Genomic DNA, 20489 nt, shown 5'->3' on the forward strand with positions numbered 1-20489 from the left:
TGTGAAACAATTGTTGAATAATAAGGAAAGAAAGAAGAATGTGTTTGGTTAGAGTCCCAAATGTAGTGTCAGATTCGGCCTGTTGTGACCCAATCTTGAGTGTGAATAGTCCCAATCTACTTGAAAGGGGCAGCTCATCCATTCATTTGAATTTAATTTCTGACTCTGTGTTTTTTAAATAACTTCACCAGCTGGAAAAAAAGTTACGATGAAAGTGAAATAATAAATAATTATTTATCCTTTTTTACTGGGTCATTGTGATTTTATAGAATTGCATTAACTATATTATATATATATATATATATTGTGTAAACATAGTATATATTGAATTGTTGCTAACGACAAACAAAGTAGGAAAACCATGATGTTAAAAGATTTGGGTGTTTCATGCGCGGGTAAAATTTTCAAATTTAACGAAGTGGTTAATTTTTTTAATAGATTGAGTATGACGATAGTAGTTATCACTTAAACGAAAAATCATAAATTATACGGTAATTTAATTTAAACAAATCATAATTAAATATAGAGTCTTTAAGATTTTAAAAAATCTATATATTAAAATTCATTCTTACCTTCAAAGTTATAATTATTCACATAATGTATACATAAAAGCCTTCTAAAGTGATAAAGTTTCATAAACCATACTTTTATCGAAGGAAACAGTGATACAAATTTGAATGATACAAAATCAATTACTGGTCAAGTGCTTGTTATTTTTAATGAAAAATATATATAAATTTATTAGAAACTTGATTAATAATGATGTTTTTTACTTTGTCAAATTGGAAAGAGACATTATATATATCTTTTTCGCATGATTAACCTTGTCAACAAGTATTCATCAAATTAATTATAATATGTACACTTATATCTAATGACAAATTCATAGAATAGAATTTAGTGAATAACAATAAAGTTATCGTTGAATAAAGTTTTTATTAATTAATGTATATTAACTAATTTGAATAAACGTTGTATTTCACTCATATAACAATCATATGTTATATAAATTTTGAAAATAATAAAGTTGAGGTATGTAATTATTGTGTTTAATGCTTCAGATAAATTTTAATGATTAAATGACATATTTGAATGAAATTAATTGGATATATCCTATCATTGAGTATTAAATTCTCTTTCTTTTCATACTTGATGTCTTTAATGTAGATACTCAATAGCTTCACATAAGATAATAAGTTGGGTATTTCGTATATTAACTGTAAATATGACTAAATTATAATATATATATATATATATATATATATATATATAAAAATAAATAGATGCAAATATCCTATAAGAATGACAATAAAACATGGCAAGTGTAAGTTTGATTATCTCATCCATATTTTCATTCTCAAAGTTTAAATTTATACACATTCTCATCCTTACTAGAAAATCAATATACTCATATTTGCTCATTTAGTGATTATAATAATTTAAAACAAATAAGAGTATCATATAGTAATTTAAATAAATGTCAAATAATTATAAAAACAGTAAAAATGATTAAACGTGTACTTTAAAAATAATAAGTTACAAAGGAAAAAAAAGTTAATATAATTTTTTTAGATTCTAATAAATTAAATGTGTTTTAATTAGAAATTTAAAATTGGAATAGATTTAAACGTGAAAACATAATGAATATGTACGTAGTTATCTTATCTCCATACTCAATTGAAAAAAAAAGTCTTATATTTATATCCAAATAATCTGGTATGATAAAGTTGCGATGTCGAAACAATTTAAATTTTACTCTCATAAATATTAGTTAAGAACATATCACACTTTTCTTATTAATATTTATTATAAGACTATACGTAATAAATTCATTGAACTTTGCACAAACTACGAAAGTCAATTAAAATTTATTTTCAATTAATTAAAAATTATTTTTTAAATTAACTGTATAAGGAAATAATTTATTTAACGCCCAAGAGAAGAAAAAAAATGTTTGTTAATTATTTTTTACCGACCTCTTTAATTTTTTTTTTTATCTCCAATTCAAAAGAAAAGTGGATGGTAGTGATTTTTGTATACCAACATATATTATTCTATTTATCCTAACATCAAAGTATTCATTGTTTTTACTTGAATAATGGTAAATAAGGCGAAAAATGATCCCTTTCCTTATTTGTCCTTTTCCTTGTACTCTTTGTTCTTTTATTTTCTAGTACGAAAAAAATTCCAAATACAGTTCTAATAATTATCATTACGAAGTTTCCCTCTCCACCAATGAATTTAAAGTACGAACCCATGCAACTTCTAAGTTTCAATTATGTTTGTTTTTTCTCCCATCAAAGCTCTAAGGCAATGATCATCGTGCATGTGTTCTTTATGGCTTTTTCTTTCCACATTTTTCTACTTTCATGGTTAAATTTGTTTGTTGGGTATATAATTTTGAGTTAAATTTATTTTATTTGAAATTATACGTGTTAATACAACTTCATAGATGTTCTAAGTGAATAATGATAACTGATACCACTTGAACAAATTAAAATAGGAAAAAATCTTAATTATGTCATATCATTTATCATGATTTTACTTAAAAAAAACTTAAAGTCGTACTAACACATACTACTTCAGATGTGACAATTTTGATTTACATACTTAAACTAAGATCGTTATGGATGATACGACTTTACATTTTAAAAGTTGTTTCATCTCACACAACTTTAATCAATCCCATAATATTTAAAATAAGTGTGTTCAATGTGTAATTATAAAAAGTAAATCGATTCCTTTTAGTAAAAAAAGAAAAGTTTAAACTATGTTTCATACATGTTGATAACTTATATTAAACAATTGTGTATTCTCATTGTTTAATTTTTTTAGATCATATATTAATTAGAAATAAGACTAAATTTATAATATATAAATAAATGTAAAATTCATTATAAATTATAGAATTAAATCAGACTTAAATCAACTCCTTTACAATAATTATGTTAGAGCTATCTTATTAAAATATATTAAAAATTAAATTTGTTATTCCACTTGGACAATTAACATATCTATGGTCCTGTATGTTTGAAATGTATTTGTTTAAAAAAAACATCAAATTTCACATTAACTAAAAAATAATAAAAATTATAATATATAAACAAATGAAAATCTCATTTTAAGTTAATTTTAATTAAATTACACTTAAAATTATTTTTTAAAACTTTTTTTTTCAAAACATAAGAAATAATAATCTAAAGATATTGAGTTTATTCTGAAAAAAAAAAAGACTACATCACCACGTTTAGTAACTTTGAAGCCACGAGAAAAATTGTTTATGTATTCAAAATTGAAACAACAAAGTTAAGTTGGACTTCCTTTTTTTAAATTTTTGTTATCATGGCCATCTTCGTGTATCCTAAAGAACCAATAAGGGTTCACTTTTGACAAGTCAACAAAGAAATTTAAACCTCATCAAAGGGATCTTGAATTTGTCTCCATTGGGAAGGGTCCACTCGTTACTATCATGTGATGCATGGTTAACACCTACCAATAAATCATATTTACAACTAATAATTAACATTAACATTAACAACTAATCTATCAACTCCATTTTTTAATACAACTAATAATTAACATTAACATTAACAACTAATCTATCAACTCCATTTTTTAACACACAACTATACTTTATTGTATTAATCCTATACCCAGAGTAAAAAATATTTAAAAAAATAATCATACATCTCAGAAATAGACTATACACTTTCGTGTCATTGTTTAATAATTAAATATATTTTTGATTTCTTAATTTTTAGCGAAAATTGAAAATAGTTTATCTTCAAAACTTTAGTCACATATATAAGTGGATTTAGTTTTTTAAGTAAATTTTGTTAGATTTTCTTTAACATTTTAAACGTATTTCATAATAGCATTTGAGTTGTTTATACCATTTAACATACTTTCATTTCAATGTTAATCAAGAAACGTGTTTTAAATATAAAATAAATTTAACAAAATTTAGTTAAAAGTGAGAAATCTAGATAATTTTAAACACGAAGAATTGGTTTAAAGTTTTGAAAACAACTAATTATAATTTCTATTAAAAGTTAAAAAAACTAAAAGATATTTAATTCTTATTTAATTAATAAATTTTAAATATTCTTCCAAAATTATTATTTTTACACAAATAACCCATAATTAAAGGAATCATTTCCATTGATTTTAAGAAAAGAAAAAACAAGAGGTTAACGAAGTTGGAAAAATGTGGATTCATGTTGACTTACGCACAACCATTGTTTATTTCACGCAAGTCTTGTATGTATGATTAAATATACGAATTTTAAAAATGTGACAATAATATTTGAGAAATACTAGATAACATAGTTTAAATGTCGATCCGAAATATAAGAGATGTAGAAATGGGTGAGTTGGGACATAGGACTTATAAATTAAGGGTAATTTCACTTAATGTGGGGCCCATAGGAGCCACATGCCCCTCACATATGCGTATGTGTGTCCCAAAGCTGCTAAGTCACATGCTTATGATATTAAATTATGTTAATTTTATCCCTAAGATATGGTTCAAAAAAATTAAAAACATTCCAAAGTTTTCAATTAGGTTGTCTAGCTGTTACTCTCTTAACATGGTTCCCTTTTCTTTGTCAGAATCTCAGTCTGTTTATCGCCAGAAATTTGAATTTGGATTCGCTCGATTGGTACTTGAGCCAACATTTCAATTAATGTTAAAAAAGAAAAATAATAATTTGACACACATAAACTTTTTTTTATTAGAGTTTTGTGGATTGATTTTTTTTATTATTTGGATTGTATAAATATAATTATGTTTTTGTCATCTTGTTTATTAATTTATGTTTACTATCGAGTTCTTATTATCTAACATGTTTTGAATGAAAGTAATAAAAATTAATCTTCGTTTTATATCAATGACAATGTTATTTTATAATAATTTCATAAAGTCATATTTTCTAAAAAATAGAGATAAACAAATAAAATAACAATATAAAATAACTCACATTACATTTAATAAATAAATTAAACGAGAGATACTCAATTTAAAAAACATAAAAATTTTAAATACTAAAAACCTACAAATTTTAATATAAACTCTATTAAAAATATTTAAATTTATTAAGGATTCACTCTTAATTAAAAACCTAATTTCTAACAAACTTGAGTGTTTTTTTTAATGTTTTTAGACTTATATATATATATATATATATATATATATATATTTAAGCAAACTTTCGATATAATTTTATCTTAAAAAGATATCTCATAGAAGAAGAAAAAAATATTTATACTACTTATACTTTTCATGTAATTATAAAGTTCAATTCAATTTTAAATGGATGATTCCTACAAAGTTCATTGAATTCGTTTTTAACGTGTTATACTTTTAAAATATTAATCTTCCTACGATTTTTTTAAAGTAAAGGTAAACGAATATTTTTCTTTTTTCAAGTCATATAAATCCGCTATTAAACAACTTTTTAGTGTTGAATTAAACTAATTTAAAGTTAGATGTATACTTCAGTATGAATTGTCGATCGGAAAATTAACGACTGTTGATTACAATTCTGGTCTTCTATTATTATTATTATTATCATCATTATTACTATTTTTTACCGTAAATTTAAATCCCGATTATTAAAAATGACAATAAATATATTTTAATTCAAATATTAAAATATTTGCTCACATAAAGACTCTCCTCAAGCTCATATCAATTAATGTTTACATGTTAGATCCTATTTTCTATATTTTAATTAAATAAACCATGTTTTAATTTTCTTTCTAGCATTTTACTAAACCATGGACGCCTTTTTAATGTCAACATTAACTACTAGAAAGCATTCCCCTATATTCAAAATATATATAAAACAAATTAAAATCCAAAATAAATAAAATAATTGATGACACTAAATAAATAATATATAAACAATATGAAACAACTAAGACCTTCAAATCTTTTTTTCAATATTTGTCAAAACATTTACTATTTTCAGCCATATACCCTACCTAAAATCACATTAACCATGGCTATATTGAAGCTAAAATAACACATACACACACACAAAAGGACCACTATAGCTATACATTGGTGCAAATCAATGTTAGAAGAAGACAAGTGTCTCTAGTTGTCTTGAAAGAGAACAGAGATAAAAGTAATAATACCAACATTTATAATAAATATAACTTTTGATCAAATAATGACCAATGAATTAGTTAAATAAATGAGAACAATATGAAATTCTGCAGTCAAGGATTAGATTAATGTTCATATATACACTAGTGTAATATTTTTATTTTAAATATTAAATTATATATACAAGGTGGAATATAAAATGCTTAAAGTGGTACACATTTTATAAAAAAAAACATGCATAAATACTACAACTTAACTCAAACTCATTTAATGGGTAATTTTTCTTCTCGTTAAATTATATATATTTGGTACGAGGTAAATTTTAGAATGCTTAAAGTTTAGATATTATATTATATAATCTCTCTCTCTCTCTCTCTCTCTCTATATATATATATATATATTATTATACATTTTTGTGGATGCATATATACTACGATTTAATGGTTATTTTTTCAATTATTTTGGAAAATTCGATTCGAATTTCTTTATATTTTTTCAGCAGCGATACATTTTTTTTTTCTTTTAATATGTCACACATGTTTGATCAACTTTCCGTATAATTCAATAAACATTTTTTTACTTTATCGAATTAAATTATGTTTTTGCTTTACTTAATATATTCAATTCATTTTAATTAACACTAAGAACTCCGAGTTTTTTTATTAAATTTTGTAAATAACATTGAATTATCATTTACGTGCATGTTGTTATACTTTAACTATTAATAAAACAGCGTGCTTCCATTTTTACATTTTTTAAGTATGCTTTTAGACCTCGAATATATTTATAGAAATGTTGTGTAAGGAGAATATTATTTAATATTATATATATATATCGAGAAAATAAAATAGTATTTATTAGTTAAAAGTCATTCCCAAGCTTTAAAATATCATTAAATAACTTTTAAAAATAGTTAATGACATTTAATAAATTAAATTTAATATTTCCGAACCATTACTCGTAAACTTGAAATGATATGAATTTTATTAAGTGGTTATAACTGTTAACTTTTGAATCAATAACTGCAACTTCTTAATTGTTGTTTCTTTTAAACTAAAAAACTAAAGCCATAAATATTATAGGTTCAAAGTTCACATATCACTAGAAAAGTGCCCTACAAAGTGCTATTGACAAAGTTAATTCTTAACCTAAATCTCTCAATTACCAAACTACCCTTTTAACTAATTCAAACTTTACTGTCTGTCAACACCCAATTATGGAAAGGACATGAATGTAATTTACAACGCACGACCAGATCTCAGAAGCTATGTTACCTTAAATCTAAGATTATTATTATAAAGAGTAAATACTCAAACTTGAGTTTATTACAAATTAAAATATAAAATATAAAAATACTATATTTATATATGAAATGCTTGTATATAATAAAAAGATGAAATTTTTAAAGAATTTGTTTACGTAAAACTTCTGGACTAGCAGTTTAAATGTTTCTATTTCTATAAATAAAACAAAAAGAAAAAGAAAAAAACATCACTCCCTTGTGATGAACTGGCTTTCACTTTTGAGTCAAAAGTCAACAATACAATGGCACTGAGCCACATATATTATATTATTATTTCTTCAGAAACAATCTTTATCATCATTAATAAATTTTTAACTTTTCCCTTTTTTCCTGCATAGTTTCACCAAGATTTTAAACAACCACATCCCGCTCAGTCTCTTCCTTTGTCCGAAGCTCCTCCCAAGAAAGGCTTTGGAGCCCTTTCTCTTTCTCTCTCTGTCTGTGAGCTCCTCTCTCTCTCTATCTCTCTTCAATGGAGGTGGTGGAGCTTGCAAGATAGACCAGGTCATTCTTCTTGCATTGCTTCTGGAACAGACCATCAATGTTTTTACTTTTTGTCTTGTCTTTTACAATGTCACGTCTTTGAAGATACCCGAGTCTGTTGTGGTGGTAATGTTGCTTTTGGGTTTCTGTTTATCCTTGTGTTGGGTCTGTAAGAGAATGAGTTAAAACAGAATGTATTAATACAAAGATTGAGTTTTTATTGTTTTTCTCTGGAGAAAAGAGGGTACGTTTGTATGATTTTCAAAAGGGGAAATCCCAACTGAAGTAAAAGGAAACAAGGAACATTTTTATTGAAGATTGGTTTGGTTTGTACTAAAACTTTTGAAGTTTTGGAATGTTGATTTACATGGACAAAGATATATATATATATATATATATATATATATATATATATATATATATATATATTTTGGTAATATCCATTCGCAGAAAGAATATTTCTTTCCCTTTTCTACACCATTTTCCTGACAAATTGTTGCTGGGTTTCTTTTTATTCCCTCCTGGCTGTTCAGAACTTTGATGTCCACTTTGCTTCAACTTGCATATCTTCCTTTCTTAAGCAATTGTATCTTTCAGCGGAGTGGATATGCAGTGAGCATTTTGATTTTTCAAAATTTCTTTGTTGACATGATCGTTCTGTTGGCCACTCTAAGAAACTTTAATTGAAGTTTCCTTGCACAAAGAATTAACGAAATAAGCTGAGTTAGCGTGATGAAACCGTGAATTAGTCCCTGATCTCGTATGTTCACTATTTTGAGTAAAATCTTTTAACATTCTTTCCCCATTTAGAGAGTGAATTTTTTTCGGCCCAGCAAGACCTTATGCAAACCGGTTCTCCTGCAAAGGGGAAAATGTGATTTCTTGACTTCTTGTTTCCTTTGTTACTAACCAGTTTTTATGCTAAATTCTCTTTAACTAGATTGAACTTTGAATGCCATTCAAAATAGTTTGCTACTTACTCAAGTTGTGCCAATTGTATGCTTGATTTCCAATAACCAACAATATACTAATTTAATCACTCACTCTGCATTTACAAAATGGACTTGGTCCACCACGAAATTACTAAATTCTGAGGAGAGCGCTTGAAAGTTTGAAGCGAAGTTTGTTTTCATGGTGTGAAGTTGCTGATCCAGTTCAAAATGTTTCATCTGATGAGAAACAATAGACACTACTACACTAGTATTTTTCGAGATGTTTTGCTTTCGTATGATTCGGTCTTTTTGTTGCAGGATTGAGACACCAAGATTACAGTTCTTCGTGCTGCTGTGAATCTTTGCAGAGATGAAGAAGGAAAGCAGTGTTACACTGAAAACTGGGGAGCTATCTGGTCGAGTGACACGGGCTCGGGCTGCTGCTCATTGCTCATCAGGAAAGCTACCCCCTTTGAAAGAGAGATCACAGCAAAATCAGAAGCAGTTATCCAGAGTCAATTCAAAAAGAGCAGCTTCTGATAATACATGTGTTCCTCGTAAAAAAAGGACCGTTCTTCAGGATGTTACTAATGTTTGCTGTGAAAATGTGTACACGAGTTGTGTCAACTCAAATAAAATTCAGGTCTTTTTCATGACGAAGCCCCAACCTTTTAGAGCAAGAAAATACTTTATCTCTTGTTGTTCACTGTTTACTTTCTTTCTTGAAATTTGTTGCTGGATTAATGTAACATTCATGGAAAGTTAATCTCATGCCCTCACTTACATTGAGTTTTTGTGATTGATAGGCTAAGAAAAGAAAGCTGTCTAAGGCTGCTCAAGTTTATGTGTCCAAAGAACCTTCTGTTGCTGTAGACTCACTGCAATTTCAAGCTGACTCCAAAGCAAAAAGTTTACAGGAAACGGCTTTGAAATCAGAAGATACTATGTGCTCAATTAATTTGGAACACAGAGAACTTCTCCGGCCAAGTTCCAATGACTGTAACATGGATGTTCGATTGCCTGAAAGTCAGATGTCTGGAATATCTGGTCAACCTTTGATTTCTCAGAATAAAGGTTTTCCTAACTATGCATTGCTCAAATACTCATAGGACTCATACTTTGTTTGTACTTCAGTTTCTTAAGTCTGAGGTTGTTTATCTTGATGTTCAAGCAAATGTATCGTGAGACAATAATGTCATAAAAAATTGATGTTTGTTGATTAATAAAATGAGACAGGAATTTGGTTAGTGAAGCTGATTTCAAAATTGAATGTAACATTTTTATCTGTTCTGTTATACTCCTTTACTTAAAGTCAGTTCTTATAAGACTGGAAATTGTTGCTACATCGCTGGCCTATAAAGTCTCGCAAGAATCCAACTCGTTGGTGCAGAGAAATTTAAAGATCATCTGTTTCCTCTTAATATCATAATCAATTGTTGCATGCAAGCATTTAACCATAATCTGTCATCATATGTTTTATAAGACTTTTCACTGGGTTTTTGAATTTGTTCAATACCTTAATAAAATAAATCACTATTGACGTGCTTATACAATTATTTTGCAGACAAGAAAGGTAACCTTTCGAAAGTTTTAACTGCGTGGAAGGATCAAGACGTCACTAGCATAGACGATGATCTTGGAGATCCTCTATTGTGCAGCCTCTATGCTGCTGATATCTACGACACCATGCGTGTTGCTGAGGTTTGTGCCATAAATATAATGTCATTTGTACGCAGTAGTCATGTCTTTACCATATGATCTTACTTTGTAGTCAACTGTGGTAGTTATGAAAGCAAGCAAATGTCTACCTTTTTCTGCCAACTTTTCCATGTTGAGGATTTAAGTATTGATTTCTTTCTGTACACTCTACATAGGTGGAAAAAACAGGAGCCTTTAGTATTAGAAAATCAGTGTTTCACTCATTGCATTAATGGTTGGCTGATAAGTCGAAATATTCACCTCAACTGCTCTGACAGGGAGTATGTCTTCTAGATTTTGAATTTGCATCAATCTAACTCCATGACTAGGACACTGGATCTTTCTATGAAAACACAATTTAAGTTTACAGAGCTAAGAATAATAATGAAATTGGTTTCTTTTGCTTTCTGATTGAAGAGTTTTCATTTGTCATTATCAAATTAATACTGATGGCTATTACTGAGCAGCATCCAACTATTATCACAATGGATGCTGATAAGATGCTGAACTGGGTGGTTGGTTTTAGAATAACTTGATCTAAATAAGAAAAAGGTTGTTATAAATTTTGGAATATACATGTTAGGATTCCTAGTCTCTAATTGTCCTATCAAATGAATTGCAGACTTACCATTACCTTTCTGTGATCTGCCTCTATTAGATTATGTTTCCTGTCTTAATTTGTTTGTCTGATATTCTGCTTTCCAGCTTGCAAGAAGGCCTTATCCTAATTTTATGGAGATGGTGCAGCGAGATATCACTCAAAGCATGCGTGGAATACTGGTTGATTGGCTTGTAGAGGTTTGTTTCAATTACTTTTCTAATATAATTTCCAAACGTTTAGTGGTATATGATATGGCACAAACAATTGAGTGTTACAGATAAGATAAAAATGGATTGGTAATATGGAAAAAAATGAGGATCTTTGGTTATAAATAAGAGTTAATGGCATTGAACGTGGAGTTAGGTTACACATTCTAATATGTGGTTGATCATGCCAAAAAATGCTGTAGTTGGACGTAGATGATAAGAAGTTTCACTAGGAAACATTTTTGTGTTGTTCAGAGACCATATTCTATTCTGAACTATATTTTTTTTGAAGGTTTCGGAGGAATACAAATTGGTTACAGACACTCTTTACCTCACTGTGTACCTCATAGATTGGTTCCTCTCCAAAAACTACATTGAAAGACAGAGACTTCAGCTACTTGGTATCACCTGCATGCTAATTGCCTCGTAAGTTCTCAAATTTTGAAACCGTGTCCTCTCAGTATTATTCTTGAACTGAGCATATGTAATTACTTTCATGATACAATGATGTTTGAACTAAAAAAAAATGATGTTTGAACTGGAAAATTTAGTTTGATTGGTCTTGGTGTGTGGTTCCATATTCAATTGATGCTTATTGTTGAGAATAAAATGTGCCGTATCCTTGTTTTTATGTCAATGAATGGTCATTGTTTAAACCTTGATAATTCAGCTTAGGCTGAAAGGTGGAATGCAGAGATTGGAAAATTTGTGTCATTGTAAATTGTAATGCATTTTGAAATGTTTATTTTGTATTATGCTTTCTGTGATTGAAGGAAGTACGAAGAAATTAATGCGCCACGTATTGAAGATTTCTGCTTCATTACAGACAATACATACACCAAAGCTGAGGTATGTCACTTTTCTTCAATAAATGCTTTAAGCACAATAAATAACTGAAAACTGAAGACTACTTGCACTGATGGACAAGAACATAGAACCTCAATCTCAAACATCATATTCTCTGACTTTTCAAACTCATTTTGAAACCTACGGATCCTGTATATGATCATGCAAAAGTAAGAAAACAATTTTTTGAACTCTTTGCAATTGTTGAATAATGTGAATGGACAGGTGCTGAAAATGGAGAGTCAAGTGTTGAAGTCATCTGAATATCAACTGTTTGCTCCCACTATAAAAACATTTCTCAGGTACTTTCTGACATTTTTTTCATCAAATCATTAATATATCCATATCAAAAAATCATATAAGAAAAATTCAAACCATTATTGAGAGATCCTTAATGCAATTGCCCTTTTACATTCTTGGTTCTTAGGAGGTTTCTTCGGGCAGCACAAGCTTCATACAAGGTGATAACATTGTTCTTGGGGCAATGCTGCCAAATCATTTGGTTGAGTACTGCTAATTACTAACCACTTACCTACCTGCTGAAAAATTATGCAGGATCCAAACCTTGAATTAGAGTACCTGGCCAATTACCTTGCTGAACTAACACTCATGGACTATGGTTTCTTGAATTTCCTTCCTTCTATCATTGCTGCATCAGCAGTGTTTCTTGCCTTGTGGACACTGGATCAGTCAAACCATCCATGGGTTAGTCCTTTCATTCATAGTTTCACTTACTTACTCTTGAAGCTAGCTAGCATGGAATCACACTCATTCCTTTTATTCATATCTATTGCAGAATCCAACTCTTGAACACTATGCCAGTTACAAAGCATTAGATTTGAAAACCACAGTTCTTGCATTGCAAGACCTGCAGCTGAATACTGATGGTTGCCCTCTAACTGCCATTCGCACAAAATATAGACAAGACAAGGTATAGATAGAAAAAAACACATCTTTCCCAACATTTATACAAATATAAACTCTTGTGAGTAACACCCTTTTCACTGTTTTCTTGCTTGATGTTGATAATGGATTTGTTTGTACCAGTTCAAGTGTGTAGCAGCTCTGTCTTCACCAAAACTGCTTGAAACTTTGTTCTGAAGCCAATGCAGGGGACTCCTAACTGATATGCATTGTACACAGCAAACATCTTTCCTAATGTAATCTTCCCTTCAACTACCATTCGTTTATCCCTGAGATATTATGTACATTACATGCTAAGCTGTCTGATATTATGTACACAACAAATATTTTATGTTTCTGTATGTACATTACTTATGAGCGGTCTAATGTAGAACTAGAACCCTTAGATGAGGCGTAATGACTTAGACACTGAAATCATGTTGCAGTGAAGAATCACCTTGGACTCACTCAGTCCTTTCACTGTGTATCTGTGATAATTATGAATATTAAATTCTTTCAACGATCGATTATTTGTATAATCGATAATGTTGAAAGTTCATTGGACAAGTTTCTTGAGAAGTTCTTGACAAGTATCTGTGATAACTATTTTTTGGAAGTAGAAAGTAATGCACTTTTTACACAAGAAAACGAGCATGTATCAAGCTGGAAAAAAAAATGGTCAAATACGATTGAAATTACAGTTTCTTTGTATTAAAAATATCTTGTCTTTTTCATTTTTTTCCAACAAATGTGTTTTCGAAATTGCAAAAAGCATTTTACAGCTGAAATCAGTAAAAATATATATTTTTTTCAATCTTTTTTCTGGTTTAGCTTAATTTTCTTTGTATCACCAGTGGTGAAAAGTCATTTTAAAACCTTCTAGAGATCTGAAAATTTTAAGTTGTATGATAAAATTCCATTTAACATACATAGATTGACATTGGTTTCTTTCAATGTAATGTTGATTGTGTTAGCTTTATTTAACAGTCACTGTTCTAAAGATGGAAACTTTAAATTTTGCTATGGGTTCTATCATTCTATGCATAGCAGCTTGCTAAGAAATTATAGCAGGCTTTTTTTTTCTGGAATATGAGAGAGCATAATTCTAAACATTTTTCTTTCTACAGCCCCATAATTTCTAACTGCACCCTAATAATTTTCAACAAAATGACAGTTTTGTCCTTTATAAACATTAAATACCTCCTCTTCTTAATGCACATAACATTTTACTTGCTGTAAAGGAAGAAACACACTTATAAAAATGTTTAGTAAACACCGTTTTGATTAATGAAGACATTGTTTTCATGATAAAAATAATTTAAGTATAAAAATATACATCTTTAAGAAAACATAATACAAAAAAATTATTAAGGCTAATCTTATTTCATAACAATAAGTTATTTATATCTGTTTTAACTTTTTTCCAAAAAAATAAAATTTTTTTAAGATGAAATATATATTTTTGAAATTTAAATAATATTAATAAAACAATGATTTGATATATAAACTAATATATATACATATATTAAGAAAATAATATTTTTATCTTTTAAAAAATATAATTATTATATTATAAAATATGTCTAGTTAGAAATCTAAATTCAAATTCATAAAATGTAGAGTTAGTTATTTAAAAATAACCTAATTTAAATTTAAATTATATTTTCTTTTGACTCACTTTATTCTCCCTTTTAATATTCTCCAAATTTGGAGGAAATTAATTAAACTAAGAGAATTATTAACCTTTTCAACTTTTATAAAAAAAATAAATTAATAAGACATGATTTTTTTCCTGAAATTCTCTTTTCTCTCCTCTTATCTTTATATCAGACAGGCAAGAACCTTCTAAAAAGAAGAAGTCTTTTGTTAATGAGATATTAATTAATGTGAAGTATTTATTCACGATGACTAATCTATATCAAATGCTTAATCAGTTAAATTTAATAAAACATTTTATTTTAAATAAATTTTCACAAAGTATTTATACATATTACTTATCGTTAATATTTGATCAGTGAGATGTACTGAAATCTCTCCTTATAATAATGTTTTATTATTTACAATAAGACTGAAACCTCTCACATGCTTGTGGTGTATTATAAATGATGTTGTCTCTTTATTGTCTACAAAAGACTGAAACAAGATTGTAATAGAGTCATGGTTGGTACTTTCTTTTTCCTGTTTTTTGCTTTCTTTTATTGCTAGGAATATCTCAACATTCTTTGTTAAATAATTAGTTAAAATAAAACAAGTTCGTTAAAATTGTTTTAAAGAATTTTTAATTTTTTAGTTATTTAATCATGGTATTAAGACTTTTTAAGGAGAAAAAATATTTTACTTAATAAAAAAAATATTTTACATTAGTCGAAACTTAAGAAGATTTTAAATTATTTTTTTTTTCACTTTTTAAATATTTTTAAAAAATAAAATTGTGATAAACAAAGTTTCAAAACGGTTAGGATAGAAATAAAAGTACAAAATAAAATAAAAAATAAGAAATAAATTTATATATACATAAAATAAATACTTTCATAAAGACTTTTGAAGTAATAGTAAATGAAAATCCATGAAGGTTTAATGTAAAGCGGATTATCTATAAGGATTCACTTAATCAACTTAGATTAGAACAATAATAAATTTGAAAAGGTTACTTGAATATATCTAAATAAACTTTTTCTTTTGAAGTGATTAATGCTTGCTACTGTTTTCTGAATAGTTTTTCAATCTTTTGTTCTCTAGGGCAGTAAAAGGGTATTACCTAGGATTTAGAAAAATTTGACCAAGGCCCACAATGACTTTAAATTAATTGATATTTTTTTTAATTAAACATATCTTAATGATTTTAAGATCTGTATAAAAGTTGTGAAAATAAAATAATTAAATTTTTATAAATGTTTTCGAAAATGAAATAAAGGAAAACTTTTAACTATTTATCAGCAATTGTTATCATCTTTTTCAGAAATGGTGATGACAGTTTGTAGTAATTAATTAGTGAAGTAATTAACAAAATTGGAATCATTAGCAGAAAGATATAATGATACAATAAGTTATACAGTGGCATTGAAGAAACAAGAGAAATCATTAATCTAAAAAAAAGATAAGTTTTCCCTATTGATTATATAGGGTCCTATATGTCATCCATTAACACTTTAACATAAACAAAAGTTTGATTCATATATCAAACTAAAAAGATATGCTTTCTCAAATTAATATAAGAAAACCATAACATAAATTTGGATTCATCATCATCGATCATCATCAAAAGTGCATTAATTAGAACCCTAACGTGTCTTTCACTTTCCCACGCTTTCTATGAATCCCTTTAAGGATCCTTTTGGTTGCAAACCGAACCCCTTTGCATCTGCTCTCTTCATAATCCTCAACCTCTTGCAAGACTCCATGAACATTCTGTTCAAGTTTCATCATCAATACATACATAAGTGTTTCATCACAAAACACAACATTATTATGTATAGTTTTTAGATGTAATTAAAATCATGTCATTTTTGAAAGTTATAAATCGACTAGAGATAAAACTAATTCACAGTATATTTAACTACAAATTTTATCTTATAAACGAATTTTATAAGATTGAATTAGACTTAAAATTCAGTTTTTAACATGATATTAAATAATCATAGTTTAAAATCTATTTTAACGATATTTCTGTTTGTTAATATATAATTAACTTGTTATAAGATGTTATCGAATCACTCGTTAACGTGTAATTCTATTATATTTAAAGTTAACATCTTAATTGTTATCACCGTCATCACGAGACATTTAGATCATTCTTGGAAATGTTGCAAACCAAGAACCTTTTTTTTTTTCCTACCCTTTATTTTGATGTATCCCATAGCAATAATGGCTTTGCTCTTTTGAGGTAGGTCACATCTTTTCCCCTTCCTAATTTGATGCTCAACATTATAAGGAGGGGATTCACGCATGTCGGCTACATGGGGTCCAACATACATCATCAATATCACAGCAAAATAAAATTGTCGAATTTTTCACTTTCCTACATTAACTTTTACGAAATGCTGGTCTCACCGAAAATTACAACTTGTTCATGTGGAGTTTTCAATTTTAATAGCTCCTACAACACCTTGATTAAACGAATTTCACAAGCTTATGTTTCAATCTTCTGGGGCAACTTGGTTTTCTGTATTGTTTAAATCTGTCTGTGGGACAACTTACACAGTAGTTTGAATTCATTTGGATTGTACACCATTTATATTGCATGTATATATCTCTGGTAATTAGATCTCAGATTTATTCACAGTATATTGATAAACGAAATTTCCTTAGCATGCATAATTTTCAAAGATCGAATGATGGTTGGCTCAGAAAACACGCAAAAGCTGACTCCATGACAGTGTATAAAAGTATTTCTGGTTTTTCTTCTGGTTTACTTCAATAGTATGTTATACCATTACATGTTGTTGAACCTTTTTTATGTACACGAATCATTTTTCTTCTCACTTTTTTCTCATAAAACATAATACATAGATGTTTTAGCACACAGAAAACCAAAACTACAGTAAATCCTCCATAGTATAATTCTTGAAATCAGTTCTATGATGAACCTTTCTCACTTTAAATTTATGCTTTGAGCGAAACATGAGTAACACAGTTGTTATGTGTTCTTTAACTTAACCTACGTTTGATTAAAAAGTTGTATTCAGTGAAATCATACATATATATATTTGTTAGATCTGATCATACCATTTTTATTCAAAATCAACACATAAAAATTCAATCAACTTAAAAAAAATAATTTTTCTCTGAAAAAAACATATAAAAATGATAAAATAAAAGGTGGGTAAAGGCCAAAAGTACTTACTCCCATGGGACATCTCCAACAAGCATCCAGTCGCCATCTTTGTCCTCGTAAATGGGAACGTGTTCACCATTCTCCGCATTCTTCAATGCTTCCACTGTCAACACATTCCAGTAAATAAATATTAATTTTTTTTGCTAATTGAGTGCTAATCATGATTAATTTATACATATTAAGTTTATTCTTCTTGATCAATTTTTGTTACATGAAAAGATCAGTTCAACTTTATGTATACACTAGCTGCACGCCATCACATAATAAGGCAGAATGTCTAATTATTATACACTGCTTGGTCTCCCACTTTGTCCTTCTGTCTCTTTGTTCCAAATTATTTTACTCTTGCCCATTCTTTCTAGGACAATTATTAAACTAAAAGATTCCTCATAATCCTTACGTTGTACACCATAATATTCACTGCTTAATTAAGTTGTTTAATTTTCAAAATAAGCATAATCTAATTATCATTAGATTCACCAAGATCCTATGCTGCTGCCAGTTAAACCTATCTCATCTATTACATGTTGGTAGTGACAAATAGTACTTGCAGAAGATCAAGATCGATGCCATGTTCAAACATCAAGATCAACAAAGAAACTCTAAGGATATGTTATGTTGGGGACTTTTAAAAAGTTCATTAGTTTAATAGTGAGTCTTTTTTTTCTATGTTTCAGCATGGAAAACCTTTTCATGATGGGATATAAAAAAAGCTTGTTTCTTTGGAGAAGGGGTGATTGGGATCTGAATTCATCTTCTCTTAAAAATTAGAACACCAACATTTAAAGCAGTATATACAATTCAATGAGTTATTTTTTATTTTTTTGCAGAAAGTGAAGTTCAATGAAAACTACGACACTCTTTCTTTGTCAGTAAAATTTTCATAATCGTGTGTTAGGTTTTATGATGTTTTCCTACAGCATTGTACACAGTTTTATGCTTTTAGACAAAGTTCAAAAGACTGGTGTGTTAATATTTCCGTTTTGGTCTATATCATGTGTTATTCCTATGGTTTGAACCTTGATATATATATAGGAAAAAATATGAAGAAAAGATTGAAATATGGTGTGCAAGAGAAACTGACCTATTCCATAGCAACCAAAGAGCTTCTCCAAAGCGAAGGCTAAATCGGAGTATCCTTTGTGCATACCCAGATCCATTTTACGCAAGAAAGGAGCACCATCCATGCTAACCTTAACGTACATTTTTGAAGCTTCGTTCACACTGTTCTTCTTCCTGTAGGAGCACACCGGAGGCCACCCCACCACTTGATTCTTGTTCTCCATTTTCCGGTCACCACCGCCGCCGGAGGAGCTGTTTTCATCTCCAACATCATCAATCTCCGAGAACACCCTCTTATTCTTCTTTTCACGGTTCTTGTTAGCCACACTCACATGGTCAGCATCGGGTAGACCCAATCTCAGCTCGGTGATTTCAAGTCCAAGACCTTCTTTGGCCATATTAGGGTACAAAGTATGATAAGGATGATTAGTTTCTCTCAGGGTGGAATGAGAATATTAGTGTATAATTTGATACAGTGAAGGGTTATGTATGTGTGAATGGTTTTTGGAATATGGGAGAAAAGGTTTAGTTAGAATGTGTATATATAGAAAGTGAATGAAAAAGGACGTATAGTGGGAGATAGCAATGACAGACAGGTCAAGTAAGAGAAGTGGTCGGTCACATGAGAAACAATTGTGGGGACAAGGTTGTCCCCTCGCTAATGAGGGCAACACCATAATTAGTTAGATATGGGACACATCCTACGACTCTTGCTGCTTTCTCATATTTGATCATGGCCGTTTGATTAGATGACTGCTGGGAACATGCCATGTGACCTGCTTCATTGAGCTGTACATGCAGCTAGCTATAGCTCTTTGCATTAAATTATATGTTCAGTGAAGGTTCATTTCATGAAGAAACTATCTGCATGATTATGCAGGTTTATCATCCCATGTTTGCTGATATACCTAGGTTTAAATTTTCTCTTGTGTGTTTATGTGTGTGTTGTATGCAAGATTCCACATCCCAATGGAGACATATATATAATGCAAAATCAAAAGGGTATATAAATTCAATCTTGAAAACGAGCATGATTCATTCCATTTTCTCTGTCGGCAAGAATTACCGGTGCTATTATATGTATATGTATATGTATTATGTATATGTATGAGCATCATGTGATATGTATATTGATGATGATGCAAAGAGCAAGGGAGTGAAATGGTGAAGAAGGTGGGACCCTCTATGTAGACAATGTTACTGAAAGAACAAAGTTGATAATGCATTTTTAGAAGAAAGAAGAGAGAAAGAGAGAAAAAGATGTGTGGAATGTATAGTTACTTATTGTCTGTGGAATGAGAAGGATCTGAGAAATGATATCAGTCAAAGTGTAGTTAGGAGCAGAAACACTTAGGACCTCTTCATCAAAGTTACAAACACCAGATTTACTACTTCATGTTTTCGTGAAATTCTAGTATTGCTGTTCTATATCTGTGTTCAAATTTGATCAAACCACATATTATAACAAAAACAATCTTACTTTTATATATTTTATAAATGAAGTGAATT

General features: G+C 28.8%; 2 protein-coding genes across 4 annotated transcripts; one reads left to right on the forward strand and one right to left on the reverse strand.

The window, feature by feature from the left end:
* Positions 1-7761: 7761 nt before the first annotated feature.
* Positions 7762-13674, forward strand: LOC108320479 (cyclin-A2-4). 3 transcript variants are annotated; one of them, XM_017551900.2, is made up of 12 exons: positions 7762-7919; positions 9149-9473; positions 9637-9904; positions 10395-10531; positions 11234-11326; positions 11628-11761; positions 12109-12184; positions 12407-12483; positions 12609-12642; positions 12737-12886; positions 12978-13112; positions 13229-13674. In XM_017551900.2, exons 2-12 carry the CDS (start codon positions 9201-9203, stop codon positions 13280-13282), a joined length of 1431 nt encoding a protein of 476 aa, XP_017407389.1. In that variant the 5' UTR covers positions 7762-7919; positions 9149-9200; the 3' UTR covers positions 13283-13674. The 3 variants fall into 3 exon arrangements, with proteins under 3 accessions (XP_017407389.1, XP_017407390.1, XP_052724904.1); XM_017551901.2 differs by having other exon boundaries at positions 7912-8024; XM_052868944.1 differs by lacking the exon at positions 7762-7919 and adding an exon at positions 8421-8510.
* A 2491-nt stretch (positions 13675-16165) lies between these two features.
* Positions 16166-19505, reverse strand: LOC108320531 (auxin-induced protein 22A). Its single transcript, XM_017551976.2, has 3 exons — positions 19003-19505; positions 17928-18021; positions 16166-16492 (listed from the first exon to the last, which is right to left on the reverse strand). The coding sequence occupies exons 1-3, from the start codon at positions 19376-19378 to the stop codon at positions 16378-16380; spliced, it is 585 nt and encodes a 194-aa protein (XP_017407465.1). The 5' UTR covers positions 19379-19505; the 3' UTR covers positions 16166-16377.
* Positions 19506-20489: the final 984 nt, after the last annotated feature.

Source organism: Vigna angularis, chromosome 9 (assembly GCF_016808095.1).
Source record: "Vigna angularis cultivar LongXiaoDou No.4 chromosome 9, ASM1680809v1, whole genome shotgun sequence".
Taxonomy (NCBI): Eukaryota; Viridiplantae; Streptophyta; class Magnoliopsida; order Fabales; family Fabaceae; genus Vigna; species Vigna angularis.